General features: G+C 42.6%; 1 protein-coding gene across 1 annotated transcript in view; it reads right to left on the bottom strand.

The window, feature by feature from the left end:
- Pcyt1b (phosphate cytidylyltransferase 1, choline, beta) overlaps positions 1-8,192 on the bottom strand; it is an 88,082-nt gene extending 79,890 nt beyond the window's left edge. The window contains exon 1 of the mRNA XM_004631371.2: positions 7,855-8,192. Within this exon, the coding sequence (XP_004631428.1) occupies positions 7,855-7,971 (117 nt within the window). The 5' untranslated portion in view covers positions 7,972-8,192. The remainder of the gene's footprint in view (positions 1-7,854) is intronic.
- Between the last annotated feature and the right edge of the window lie 5,077 nt (positions 8,193-13,269).

The raw sequence follows: 13,269 nt of genomic DNA, 5'->3' as shown, positions 1-13,269 counted from the left end.
TTTTATTTCCCTAAGGGTCATGGACAAACTTGATGTGAACAGCAGCTGAAGACACACGAGTGGCTAGGGCTATGGCCTACCCCACTGTTGGGCTTTCCTCCACGTGGTGAGCTTACGTGGACAGCATCTATTAAGACAGTCCCTTCTAGTTCAACATCATCCTAATGTGCCTCAAAGAAAGCCCCATGTTTCAGACTTCAGTATTATGAAATAGATAAATGAGGAGACTATTGTTCATATTAAGAAAAGATTCAACACAGGTTTCTTTAAACCATGAATAGAAAATTCCAAATATAATTCAGAATACTGTCAATACTTTTGAGAAAGCATCTAAAGAATAAAGTGGAAGACAACAGAAGAGGTTTGTACAGCATTAATGTGAAATTCCAATGTGCTTTATGAATATTTGCTAGTCATATTTAGCCAATGTATCTTACTATATAATCATTCAACCTTTTTATGCCAAATGGATACAAATCAAATGAAGATGATGAGTAGGGTAGCCCTGACTCTTGCTAGGAGCATCAGGTCAAACAGAATTCTATGCTAGGTCATGTTTCTTGGTGCTGGTAGCTAGAATCACAGTCTAGGACTCTAGAATTACACATCACCCACTGTGAGTGATGGAATTAGGGTCCACAGAAGAAAAATGATTTGCCCAAGTCCACACACAAAACAATTCAATGACAAAGCAGTTGAGTGAGATTTCAGGCTCCAGAGAGTAGAGACCAAACATTAGCTTATGTGTTTCACCCACCCCCAATCCTTTTTCTATGGACCAGGCCAGTTCCTCAGTGCAGCTCTGAATTTGCCTTGATGAGAGTCCACGAGACTCCAAGGAAGCAGATCCACTTGCACTCACAACCCCATCTCATCAGGAACCAACTCAGCCTTTCCATTTCTTCTTACTTCCAGCCTGGCAGCCTCAGGAAAGTAAATATCCCAAGGTTGAACACAACTTCTCAGGCTCTCACACAAAATTGCACTTCTGCAATTGCCAAAACTAAGCTATCACGACTTTGCTATGTTACAGATAAAACACAAACTGTCAGGTAAGAGGACTCTTCAACTTTCAGTAACTTTCTTCTTACAACTTATTCTTACTGAAACCATCTATGCCAGCATTCTTACTACCACAGTGGGAGAGATGTCTTTTCCTGCCTGAGGCCAATCAGTTCTTCCACAGGTGCACTACAGCCCAGCCCTTCATCAGTTGCCTTTGTTTCTTTTACCCTCTCTTTCTCTCATTGGCCTTTCTTGTTTATATTTAAATGTAAGTTGCTATCATCTTATAAGAATGAGCCAAGGAAAAGCCTTGGCATTTTGGATGGATGGAAAGAAAGAAAAATGAAAAGAAAGATGGAGGGAAGAAAGGGGAAAAGTTAGCCTCTTTTGACTAGCTTCTCAACTCTGTTTTACCCATCCTTGGACACTATCTATTCTTTTTGTTTACCCTTTAAGTTAAGCTTGCACTTAACCACCTTCTCACCCTACTGTTGTCTAGTCTGTACTCTCACTAGTAAATGGGAATATCACCACTGATTTAAGAAGAGTCCTAGAGGGCCAGGGAGATAGCTCAGTAGAATAAGCGCTTGCCTGGTAAGAGCAAGGTACTCAGTTTGATCCCTGGTACCACCAAAAACAAGAATAATCTTAAATCCAGGAGAGAGAGAGAGAGAGAGAGAGAGAGAGAGAGAGAGAGAGAGAGAGAACAGAGTCTTCTATGTAGTGTAGGCTGTCCTTGAATTCATTATGTATCTCAGGTGCCCTCCAACACATGATGTTCCTCCTGCCTCAGCCTCCCAGGTGATTACCCAGCATGGCTCCACCATATGGCGCCCTTCTTTCTTTATATCTCAGTTGATCTTTCTGCTGCCTTTGCTTCTATTGAACATTCTCTCCATGGAACTTATCCTGCTTTGGGTCTACTGACCTCCAAACCATTTGAAAAATAACCTCTCCTTTTCGTGATCCCTCCTCTATTGACTCTTTAAATGATCTTCCTCAGGGCCTGCGAGATAGCTCAGCAGACTAAAGTGCCTGCTTAGGAAAGTTTAGGCAAAGCATGGGGACTGAAGTTGGATCCCCTGCACCACATGCCATGCCAGCCCCACCCCCAGGGTGGCTGAGCTGGCCAGAGTCTAGGCATGGTAACACATGCCTGTAATACCAGTGCTGGAGAGGCTGAAAGCAGGAGTACTGCCATGAGTCTGAGCTGCATGGTGAAACCCTGTAACAACCAAATACATAAAATAATAATAATAATAAATAAATAAATGATCTTCCTCAGGATTCCATCCTGGAAAGATTCTGTACCAGTACATTAACTTAAACCAGATTTCATGTAGAGACAGGCAGATAAAAGGAGGGTTCTAATAGCTTTCATTACAACTTCTCTGTTGTCCCCTCCATGAGTCTGACAGGAAAGTTTGGGGTCAATTACTTTCTAGAATTGGCCCTATGGTGGGATTATCCTGAGGCAGTCCTCCTGCTAATCACTTCAATCCACTTCCTTCTCAGCCCAAAAAGCAACTCAATTTCTCTCTTATCAATGTCACATCCATCTCCTCCATCCTGCTGTCTCCCAGATCTATACCTCCAGTTCAGAATTCTCTCTGGAGCTCTAGAACCACACATTAACTAGACCCCTCCAAGTGAAAGTCTCCCTGGTGCCGCCAACATGACTCTCTCAAACCTTTCTGTCCAGGTGCTCCCATTTCGGTAACCACAACCACTGCAGGAACCAGAGACCTGAGCCTTCTTCCCTCGCCCGGCCAGGTTCTCAGAAGCGAAGATCAGAAATGGAGCACTTACCCCCTTAACATCTCCATGTCCATGCTGAATGCTCCTTCCCACTTCCTGCTACAACTTCAAATTTCTTAACTCATCTAGATTCCTACTACAGCCTCCTCACCGAGACAGAAGAGTGTAGCATAAAATATAAAGGTGTGACATATGAAGTAAAACGATGTTTGCTTTTCATTATGACGACATATACACATGTGCATACCATATAAGATGAAAAATATCTATTATTGTGGGGCACTCAGAGTTCATCTTGCATTAGGACTGGCCAGGCAGATGTCTAAGCTCGCTCTAAAGCCACACGTGGCCACTGGATGCTTGATATTGGCACGTCTGAATTGAGATACATTAGAAACGTGATTATTATACACTGGATTTCAGACTTAATATGATGAAACTAATGCAAAATATCTCACTAGTAATTTTTGTATTAACTGCCCATTGACATAATATTGGGGATATAGTGCATTAAATAAGATACATTATTAAAGTTAGTTTTGCTTGGAGTTTTTAACTTTTTAAACTGGCTACTAGAAAATTTAGAACTATATATGTGGCTCAAGTCGTGTTTCCATAGCACAGCACTGATCTGGAGGCTGCAGTACACCACCCACAAGGCGGGCTAGAGGGCCTCTCAAAAACACACTCATTATGTCTATGTCCCAAAATATGTTTGGGGTCAGCAAGGGGAATCTTTTATTCAAACACAAGAACTTGTTTTAACTTGGAGATCAGGTTAACAGAGTCTCTCCTGCTGGCAAGTATTGTTCCTCAGTAGATAAAATACAGCCTTTACGCAAGTCTGTTATGTTAAAGTCAAACTTACAGAAAGGCTCCTAAGGGACTGCAACAACTTTGCATGCTTCCACACACCAAATCTCTGCCTTCTATTAAATGGAAATGATCTTTAAGGGCAAGGGCCGTGTTTGGCTTCTTTCATTTCTCTGCACAGCTCCTGCTTCATTGCTATGTTTGGTCATTGTTAACCACCTGGACCCTGCAGATCCTGTTGGTAGGGCTTTGCAGGCCCCTGAGCTTCCTCTCAGTTGCCTTTTAAAGTTCTGCATCACTGAGTACTTTAAATCCCCCCTTGCTCTCTTAATGATGACATATGCACCCTTTTGATTTCTGGATATTCAAGCACCAAAATAAAACAAAGAAACTGCCTATCTTATATTTGACTTATGTTTATTTCATTCATATGCAGTTTAGCATTAGGTAGTTGGGGGCTTGGAGGGACAGTGAGAGAGCAAACTTAAAAGAATGGGAGAAATTAGTTCATTGATTCCATGCTCAGTACACCTGACTTATCAGTCTGCATGAAATGGATGTTGGATTCGGAGAGAGCTCAGCAGGAATATGTCTAATAATAATCTTGGGCAGAGTTCCAGCTCGCCACAGTAAATGCCCAGGGAAGCTTGTGTTTGTTTATTTTCCCAATACAGCACATTAAGCATGTCTCACTTTGAAAATGCATGCTGCTCTAAGTGGCTAAAGAGATGGTGACACTAAGAAAGAAATGTCTGGAGATCCAGTCATCTTTCTGAGTATCCGTGGGTGAGCATCCTACATCACAACTGACATAATGCACCTTCGGCAAGACAGCAGTCTCCTGGCACTGCTCCCCTTTGAAGTAAAGCCTGAAATGAACTCCTGCTAATGTGACATATTGAACCAACCTTTTTTCCCCCCTAGGCCTTCTCAGTTGATCTGTGGCACATCCATCTTCATGGAAGTAACTATTGCAGGCTAGAATTACAACTTCCTTCTCACAGCAGAATGCATCCCTGGAAGAACTTGACCAAGGTCATTAAACCAAATCCTGAAGCTCACAGCTTTCACCAGTGGCTGGGCCTTGGTAGAGAGGACTTACAGAGCACCTGTTGGGGCCACAGAATTTGTCTGAACACAATCAGAGGGCTGGGTAGCTCCGAGGACGCCTCTTGTGGGCAAGAACCCTTAGGAGGTAGGTCTCTAAGGAGAGCTGTTGCATCATATCACCCAAGGCTACTCAGCCTCTCCTCTTGACAGTCAAGCTCATGAGTCACCTCACATCATGTTTAAGCAGGAAAATATTAAAGATCAGAAAACCAGTCAAGCGTTAAGAATACACATTATAACAACGGAAGGAAGAGTTCACAAAAACATCTCAAACAAGAGCACCATGCCAAGGTGGTAAGAGTAATAAGGTTACATTCTTATCATGTCGACACTATCACAAAACAAATAATTTTCTGGTATTACTTTTCTAATTTCTTGAGCAATGTTGTAGCATTCTGTATAACCTTTTCTTGTGTTCGCCTCCAATGAAGAATAGAGCAGTTGGGAAAGTTACATGTATTCCTCTTGGAAAAACTTACCCTTGAAATATGATTTAATCATGTCTGTGTCATTATCAATTTGCTCCTTACAGGGATTTGAAATATCAAATGCTGTAGAACCCTGTTTTGTTTGTTCAAGGCTGACAGCTTCCCTCTTTGTTTCAACAACTGGGAGAAGGATTCTGACAACCTGGGAAGGGGAATCTAATGGTGGCGCCTCCATGCTGAAGCAGGTCCCTTTCAAATCCTTCATGTACTTTCCAAAGTTACTTAAGTAACTCGGTAGCCATAACCTGCTAACGGCTGCAGTGCTAGTGACTGACAAATGATTAGGGGTGATGTGTTTGTGTGGTAGGAGTCGCACAGAATGTATAGAATTTGAAATACAAAGATCTGAAAAATCTGTAAGGTCAACAGAAACTACTACACCACAAAAAGGAAAGCTAATTTCACATCTTCAGTGCCACTCACAATCTTTAATCCACAAACTTTGTGAAGCAGTCAACATGTGCCTTAGTTGTTAAAGTACAATCATTAGCAATGGAAAGGTGATCTATGATGTGTAAATCTAAATCTGGAGTACAACTAACCCCACAGTGATCAAAATCTGCTAATAAGAGAAAAAGTATTTCAGAAAATGAATAGTGTTTTATAAATTGGCTGCAAGCTCCTATTTAAGCAGAGCCAATTTCAGTAGCCCAGGACAACATGGAAAAATTTTAATCAAAGTAGATCAAAGCAATTGCTTCAATGGCTCAACTTCTGTACATCCCTATCATACCTGTGCTGCTGTATAACAACACACACACACACACACACACACACACACACACACACACAGAATGGCCAATAGAGGGAAAAAAAGCTTTCACTGAAAGTGTGTTGTAAGGGGACAGCTCTTCCACTTTTGAGGTATATTGCTTTGGATTCAATTCCTACCTCTTCCCCTTCTAAGCATTGTGACCCCTGAGGAGGTCATTGTCTATTTCTAAAACGGACAGGAGGCGAGGGTATAAGCTGCCAGCTTTGCAGGATTCTTGTGAGGGGCCGCCTGGGTTGAGCTGTCCAAAGTGAGAGGAAAGCAACTTGGACTTTCTTCCTTCCCTTGACTTTCTCTGCCCACCTCTCTCAGGCAGAAGCAACAAGGAGCAGAAGAACTAAAAGGTGACAAGGGAAAGACAAGGCGACACAGAGGTTAAAATGGTACATCAGTAGAGCTGGATGCTGCCTTTCTCCTGCCCTTTACATTTGTCATAAATGTACATGATACACATTTGAACAACTGGGATTACTTTAAAAATATATTCTGGCTGATCTTGCAACACACTTTCAGCACCCAATTTTTTTCCAATGCTAAACCATGAGTTAAGTGACCCAAAGGATTCCCTTAGTAACACACTTTTGGAGATAGTTTATATCCCATAAAAACATAATTGCTACATTGTCTAGTTCATTCAGTAACTGGTGAAGGTCTGTGAAGCAGCTAACATGAAACTACTATATAAAAGCATATTTCAAAAAACAGAAACTTGGTGAATAAAAGCCCACAAGGGTCTAATATAACTTTCCTTGTTTTTCTGCTTTTTAGGAAATAGTTCTAAGCCTGACTTTAAACTCTTAGGGGCCCTTATTAAGAAATAACAGTTTCGTGACGAGTTGGCTTTGAAAGCTGCAAACCCTCATTTTGGGAGTTCACACAAAATGCTACATCACAAAATCTTTTTTTCAAAGCCTCTTCCCAGGGTACAACTCCACAGCCAATAGAAATAGTGCACCTTTCAGCTTGGAAGAAATTACTAAGAAAGGATAGCTCTAGTGTGTCTCTGGGGATTTGGGAGGGGGTTCAAAGATAGGTCTCCCCAGGTTCCACGGGACTTTGAGCCACAGAAAACCCTACCATCCAGCTGATGTTTTTGATTCTTTGAGAATACACGCCAAAGTGGTGGAGAAGAAACTTGCACCTCTACGCAAGGGATTATAAGGAGTAGTAGAGAAACTGATCAGATTTGGGATACAGGTTACTGCGATGGAAGGAAGCGCCCAGTGCCCCATGTCCACATTTTCCTTATTAAAAGCATGATTCCTGTGCTAAATAAAATAACTGTAGCCTCCCCGGATTTCCACTACCTGAATGGAAAGCCTCAGAGCATACTCCGGAATTTTTTACAATTCATTTCAAATGCACGTTATTTCTAAATATCTCATCAAAGGACTTATTTATTTATGTATTTCGAAAATGTCAACGGAATGGGGAAGTTTTACTTCCGTGTCGTTTTCATTTTCTCCAAAAGTGTCATTAGACACACACAGACACACACAAAATCAGTTGAGGACTGAATCATTCCTGAACTAGAATTTTGAACTTAACGAGGGACTGCTTGTAAGCTTTGCAAAGAGAAAACCATTTTAAAATTGCACTGTAGGATTTTTACCTCCAGACAAGAACACACCTAAGAGGAAACAGGCCATCCGCGCCTCCCAAACCACAAACACACAGCATATCCCAAGCAGCCTGTTTCCTATCCAGCCAATACAATAATGCTTTGTAAGCTGAGAGCAGCGCCCGGTATAGAAGCTAAGTGTAAACAGCTGAGGAGGATTAGGCGGTAGCTCCATTCTCATTTACATGAAAATCCTCTAAGCATCCTTTCCTTGCTGGCTGCGGGCGCATAAGGAACTCTTTTGTGCCATAGCCACGCATACATTTGCATCCTTTGTCTTTACTTACCAGTCGAGGCTGTGGGCATGTGTGCTCTATTTCCTCCATGGTTTCTGAGGGAGGCTCATTGGAAAGGGATTTTGGGATACCTGTTTCTGACTCAGCATCAGTGGTAAGTACTGGCATGGCCAGTGACTGCTCCCTCCAGTCTATACCCTCTGGGAGTCTCCTCCCAGGGAGAGAATGTTTTCTTTGTCACGTATTTTTCTCTTCTCTACCCATCCCCCTTCTTTTTCCCTTCTTTCCGTCTTGCCTGGGAGAAGCAAAGAGGTTAACCCCCACTCCCCCGCCCCTTTCTTTCTCGGAGAAGCCAAGAGGCAAGGCCTCAGTTTATCACTATAACAACCGGGCGGCACTGAAGCGGCTGGTGCGGGATACAGTATCCTCATTTGCATGGAGCGCGCTGGTTGGCTACTGTCATCATAGTACCACTCCGCCGGGGAGCGGCCGGACCCCATTGGTTGGCCAGCCGTACTCAAGGGGCCTTAACTTGCTGCTTTTGTTTCTTCCATTTAATACAGTTGCAAAGGTCTTGGTCTCTTCTGGGCAAGGCACCAGGGCTGCACCACCCAGATAAGATAAAAGCGCTTCCTGAGGGGACCAGGATGTCTTGAGAAAGCACATAGCAGACCTCCCCTAAAAAGGACCGTGTCCTGGTATGACTGTATGATGCACTGTAGTATATTTGCCAAATAGGGGTATCGCTAAAGACAAAGCCACTTTTGAACCCAAACCCAATTGCCAGCTGGTCTCCAGGTACCTCTCAAGGACTTCACTGCGGGCACCTGAATTTTCACTCCCTGGGCTGCTTGCAACAGGAACGCGGGCATATCCCCTGGGGCCTAATGAAGCCCTGGAGTCTCCCAGGGACTGCCCTAGGTGGAACTTTGAAGGAGATAGTTTGTCTTTGACTGACAGCCTCCTACCTCTCACTGCCCTCTCCGACTGCTTCCTCCTTCAGCCAGTCTCCCCCTGCTTTTCACTATGTGGTTCCTGTTTCCTGTTCCCATTTCATAAGCACACTGCTGGCCCCAAACGTCTACTTCTGAAGTGGAGCATTCTGAAAATATACACCCAAAGTAAAAAACTTAAAAGGAGTTTGTAGAAATAAAACTATAATCACTAGTATTAAGCATGGATGGTGCTAAATTTTTAGTTAGATCTTGTTTCATCTTTGTAAGAATGCAAAGAAGTGAATCTTATTATTATCCCCCATTTTACAGATGAGGGAATTGCAACTTAGAGTGATTTTTTAGGGGCCAGGGAGATGGCTCAGTAGGATAAGCATTTGACTGGCAAACGCAAGGATCTGAGTTCAATCCCTGGTTCCGCAAAAAAAAAAAAAAAAAAAAAAAGAGAGAGAGAGAGAGAGTGATTTTTTTTTGTGTGTGTGTGGAACCTGGGATTGAACTCAGGCCCTTGTACTTGCTGGGGAAGCACTTATTCTATTGAGCCAACTCCCCAGCCCCCTCAACTTAGAGTGATTACACAGGGCTTCCATAAATAATGGAGCTGGCATTTGAAGGATAAGGGCAGGGCAAGGATGCAGCAGGTGTAGCAGCAAAGCAAAGTAGGCAGGAGTCCTCTTAGACAAGTTTCTGGGGGCCGGGGAGATGGCTCAGTAGAATAAGCACTGCCTAGCAGGCGCAAGGGCCTGAGTTCTATCCCCAGTTCCACACCAAAAAAAAAAAAAAAAAAAAAGACAAGTTTCTGGACTTCAAAACTTTCATCTTTATCTAGAGCTGTGGTTTTTATTGAAGTGTGGCCTGGGACCAGCAGCCCCAACATCTGCATCATCAGAAAACTTGGTAGAAATACAAATTGTCAACCCTCTGCCATACCCCAGACCAGATTCAGCAGGTATTGGGTGGGCTTGGTACTTGAATTTTTAATGAATTTCTAGACAATACTAATGTTATAGGTCTGGTTACATTTTGAGAACCAGTAGTCCAAACAATGAGATAAAACAAAACCAAAAACCCAACTCCCTCTAGTTTGTCCCCACTCCAAAAAAAAACCCCAGTACTGATCCACATGATGGTGAAGGGCTTTAATTCCTAGCAATCTGGGGGTTGAGGCGGAAGGATCACAAGTTTGAGTCTAGCTTGTACAATTTAGGAAGCCTTGTCTCAATATATCCGGGACTATAGCTCAGTGCAAAGGCCCTAGGTTCACTCCTTAGTACCAAAGAAAAAAATCCTTTCTCAAATAAACAAGGAGGGCTGGCTCTAAAATAAGTTTAAAAAAAAAAAAAGAAAACTACAGCAGAGAATTGCATAGTTTGACAGCCATACATCCTGAAACATTAACAAGTACTATCTATGCTCAAGAAAATTCTACTGAGACAATTTATTGATGTTTTGGTCCTCTGGAGAGGGACTGTTTCCTTCCTTTCCCGTGTGCTTTCCTGGAAGCACAAAATGCCTCAAACTGTGTAGGGTTAGTTAATTCTTTGGAGCCAATCAGTGTGGAAGAGCAAAGCCCTGTCTTACATTTAAAAGCCTTTTTCCAGGCCTGGGAGATAGCTCAGTGGCTTAAGTGCCAGCCTAGGAAGTACAAGGTCCCAAGTTTGACCCCTGGTACTGAAAAAGAAAAAGCCCTTTTTCATCCATGTTGAGTGATATGAGAATGAGATTTTTATTCTAATCTCAATATTTTCTTTGCCTTAGAGCAGTTTTTCCCAAAGTGCAGCCCCTCAAGAGGCAGCAGCAGTCCTCAAAAGTTGTTAGAAATCTCACTCACCAAGCCAAACCTTCAGATTCAGAAACTGAGGTGGTAGAGCCCAGCCATTTGTGTTTCGGAAGCACTCTATCATTTGCTACAGTTTGAGATTCACTGCCTTAGAGTCATATCAGGAAGCACCTTACTTTCCAATGTATTCTGAGTCGCTGAGTAGCCAGCTTGGTTTCTAATCAGTCCTTTAAATTGCCACTTTGAACTAGGACACTCTGCTGATAACCTGCTTATTTAGCAGAATTCAATGTCTAGCTGGCTCCTTGTGAAATCCTCCTGTCCCAGAGCCTGGAGTACCCACTTATACCCTTAGCCTCTTCTGGTTTAAAATGGGCAGATGCCTGCTTCTCCTTCTCCTCATCTTTTGTCCCATCAAACCAAGAGGCTGCCTCTGACTAGGACGAGTATGTTCATTGTGGCACCCATGTCCTTGAGTCTTGCAATTTAGATTTCTGCCTGAGGGTCAGCTCTATAAAATATTTCTAAGTTCACTAATGCTGCCCCAGCCTAGTTTCTGGTTCCCTAAAGCCCAGTGGTTGAATGACTATCTGTCTTACAGCCCCTGATGGGAGTAGACTCAGGTACCACTCTAAGAGGAACCCTGACTAGATCCACCCATCTCCGAAACCAGTCTTGGCTGCTACTGCAACCTGATTCAGGAACATCTTAAAAATACTTGAAAGTTATTTTAATTTGGACAATTAGCTGAGAACTCCACACTACAGAATGAAATATTCCCTAATCCTCTAGAGGGTCTGAGGGGGTGAAAGCAAAGGAGTAGCAGAAATGAATTTATTGGGGTGATGGCATTATTCTATATTCTGATTACGGTCATGGTTACATAAAATGTATGCATGTATTAACATCATTAAAAACTGCATGAACCAGCCTTGGTGATCCACACCCGTAACTCAGAACTCTGGGAGGCTGAAGCAGGAAGATCTCAAATTCAAGTGCAGCTAACAATTCAGAGAGTTAGCGAGACTGTCTCAAAATATTTTTTTTAAAACATGTAAAGTGCTAGGGTATAGCTCAATGCAAAGGCCCTGAGTTCAATCTCCAGTAATATAAATAAATGGGAATAGAGATGTAGCTCACTAGAAAAGTCTTGGGTTCAATCACCAGTACAAAAACCAAAAACAAAGTAACAACAAAAACTCCACAAAGGACATTTGTTGCTATGTGCTAACAATGCTTGGAATATCTATACCCTTCATTGTAGGGATTCCAATTGAGATTTTCCTAAAAGAAATAATCAGAGAAGCTCACAAATAATTATGTCTAAATATTCTTAATGCAGAATTACTTACAAAAGGCAAAGGATACAATTTACAACAATAACAGGAATAGTGTAAAATTTAAAAACCCACATATAGTATTATCCATGCTTTAAGCATCATGTTTTTGAAGAAATTCTAGGGCTGACCAGACAGCTCAGTGTACTAAAGCACCTGCTTAGACAGACACAGGGTCCAGGTTCGGTCCCATGCTGGCCCCACCCCTGGGGCGCACTGAGAGGGTGACTGAGACTGGGCATGGTGGCGCATGCCTTTAATTCTAGCACTTGGGAGGCTGTAAAACAGGAGGATCACTATGAGTCCGATCTGTGTAGTAAGACCCTGTACTAACTACATTAAAAAAAAAAAAAGAAATTCTGATATTATGGGAACATGTTATGATTATAATGTCAGGTGAGAAAAACAGAAAAGTAGGACCAAACAATGTCAGTTGTAGGACTAAATAATGATCCTCTAAAAATAAGGGGCCAGCAAGATGGCTCGGTAGAATAAGCACTTGCCTGGCAAGCACAAGGGCCTGAGTTTAATCCCCAGTTCTGCAAAAATAAATAAATAAAATATAAAAGCTAGCCAAAGAAGCATTAAGCAATAAAGAAATTTAGTCTTCTAAAAAAATGATCCGAATTATATGATTTGTATATTCCTAGGGAAAAAAGCACTAAAGGGAAATATACCAAGATGTTAACTATGAAATCTTTAAAATAGGGGGCTCTGATTTTCTTTTTTATATTTTTCTGTCTATAACGTGTATTCAAAAATGAGTCCACATTACTTTTACTATCAGAAATAAACAAAAATTAGCCTCCAGCTGAGAGGCATCCAAGGCTGGGTATTGTGTGAGGGTGAGGTAGGATTGGTTGGTACAGGAGCTGATAGAAAGGTGCATAGATCTCAGAGAAGAGAAGCAGGAAACTGAGGGACACGGCTATGGCAGGCACCTATCTCCAGTTAGCAGGAAAAAGGCTTTGGAGGCTGGCTATTCAGAAAACCTCCAGGGAATGTTTGGGGACAAGGCTCCTGAGTCCTGTAATCTCTCCAGATAGGACATGTCTCCTGGGCGAGAGTGTACTCTTGTTAGATCAGTGCTGCCAGAACAAGACCCGTCGTTACCCTTCCTACCATTTCTTAAGTAACTTTTAGTTTCTTAGCACTGTGCTAGATACTGAACACAGATGTCTAGGACTCCCCACACATCGGATCAAGTAGCTAGCAGTTACCATACTGTTCAGAGAGAACTGAACCATAATGATCTTCCTTTCAGGTCAAAAGACCCACAAATGGGCCAAGTTCCGGGAGCCCCCAGACCCAGTCCTAGCCCAGGTTCGGTGAGTGTGCGGAGAGTTTCCTGCTACCCTGCGCCGGCGGGACCAGTCCCAGCCCAGGCGCAGCGTGG

This window comes from Octodon degus, unplaced genomic scaffold (genome assembly GCF_000260255.1).
Source record: "Octodon degus isolate 3935 unplaced genomic scaffold, OctDeg1.0 scaffold00041, whole genome shotgun sequence".
NCBI lineage: Eukaryota > Metazoa > Chordata > Mammalia > Rodentia > Octodontidae > Octodon > Octodon degus.
This window is presented reverse-complemented; position numbering and strand designations above follow the sequence as displayed.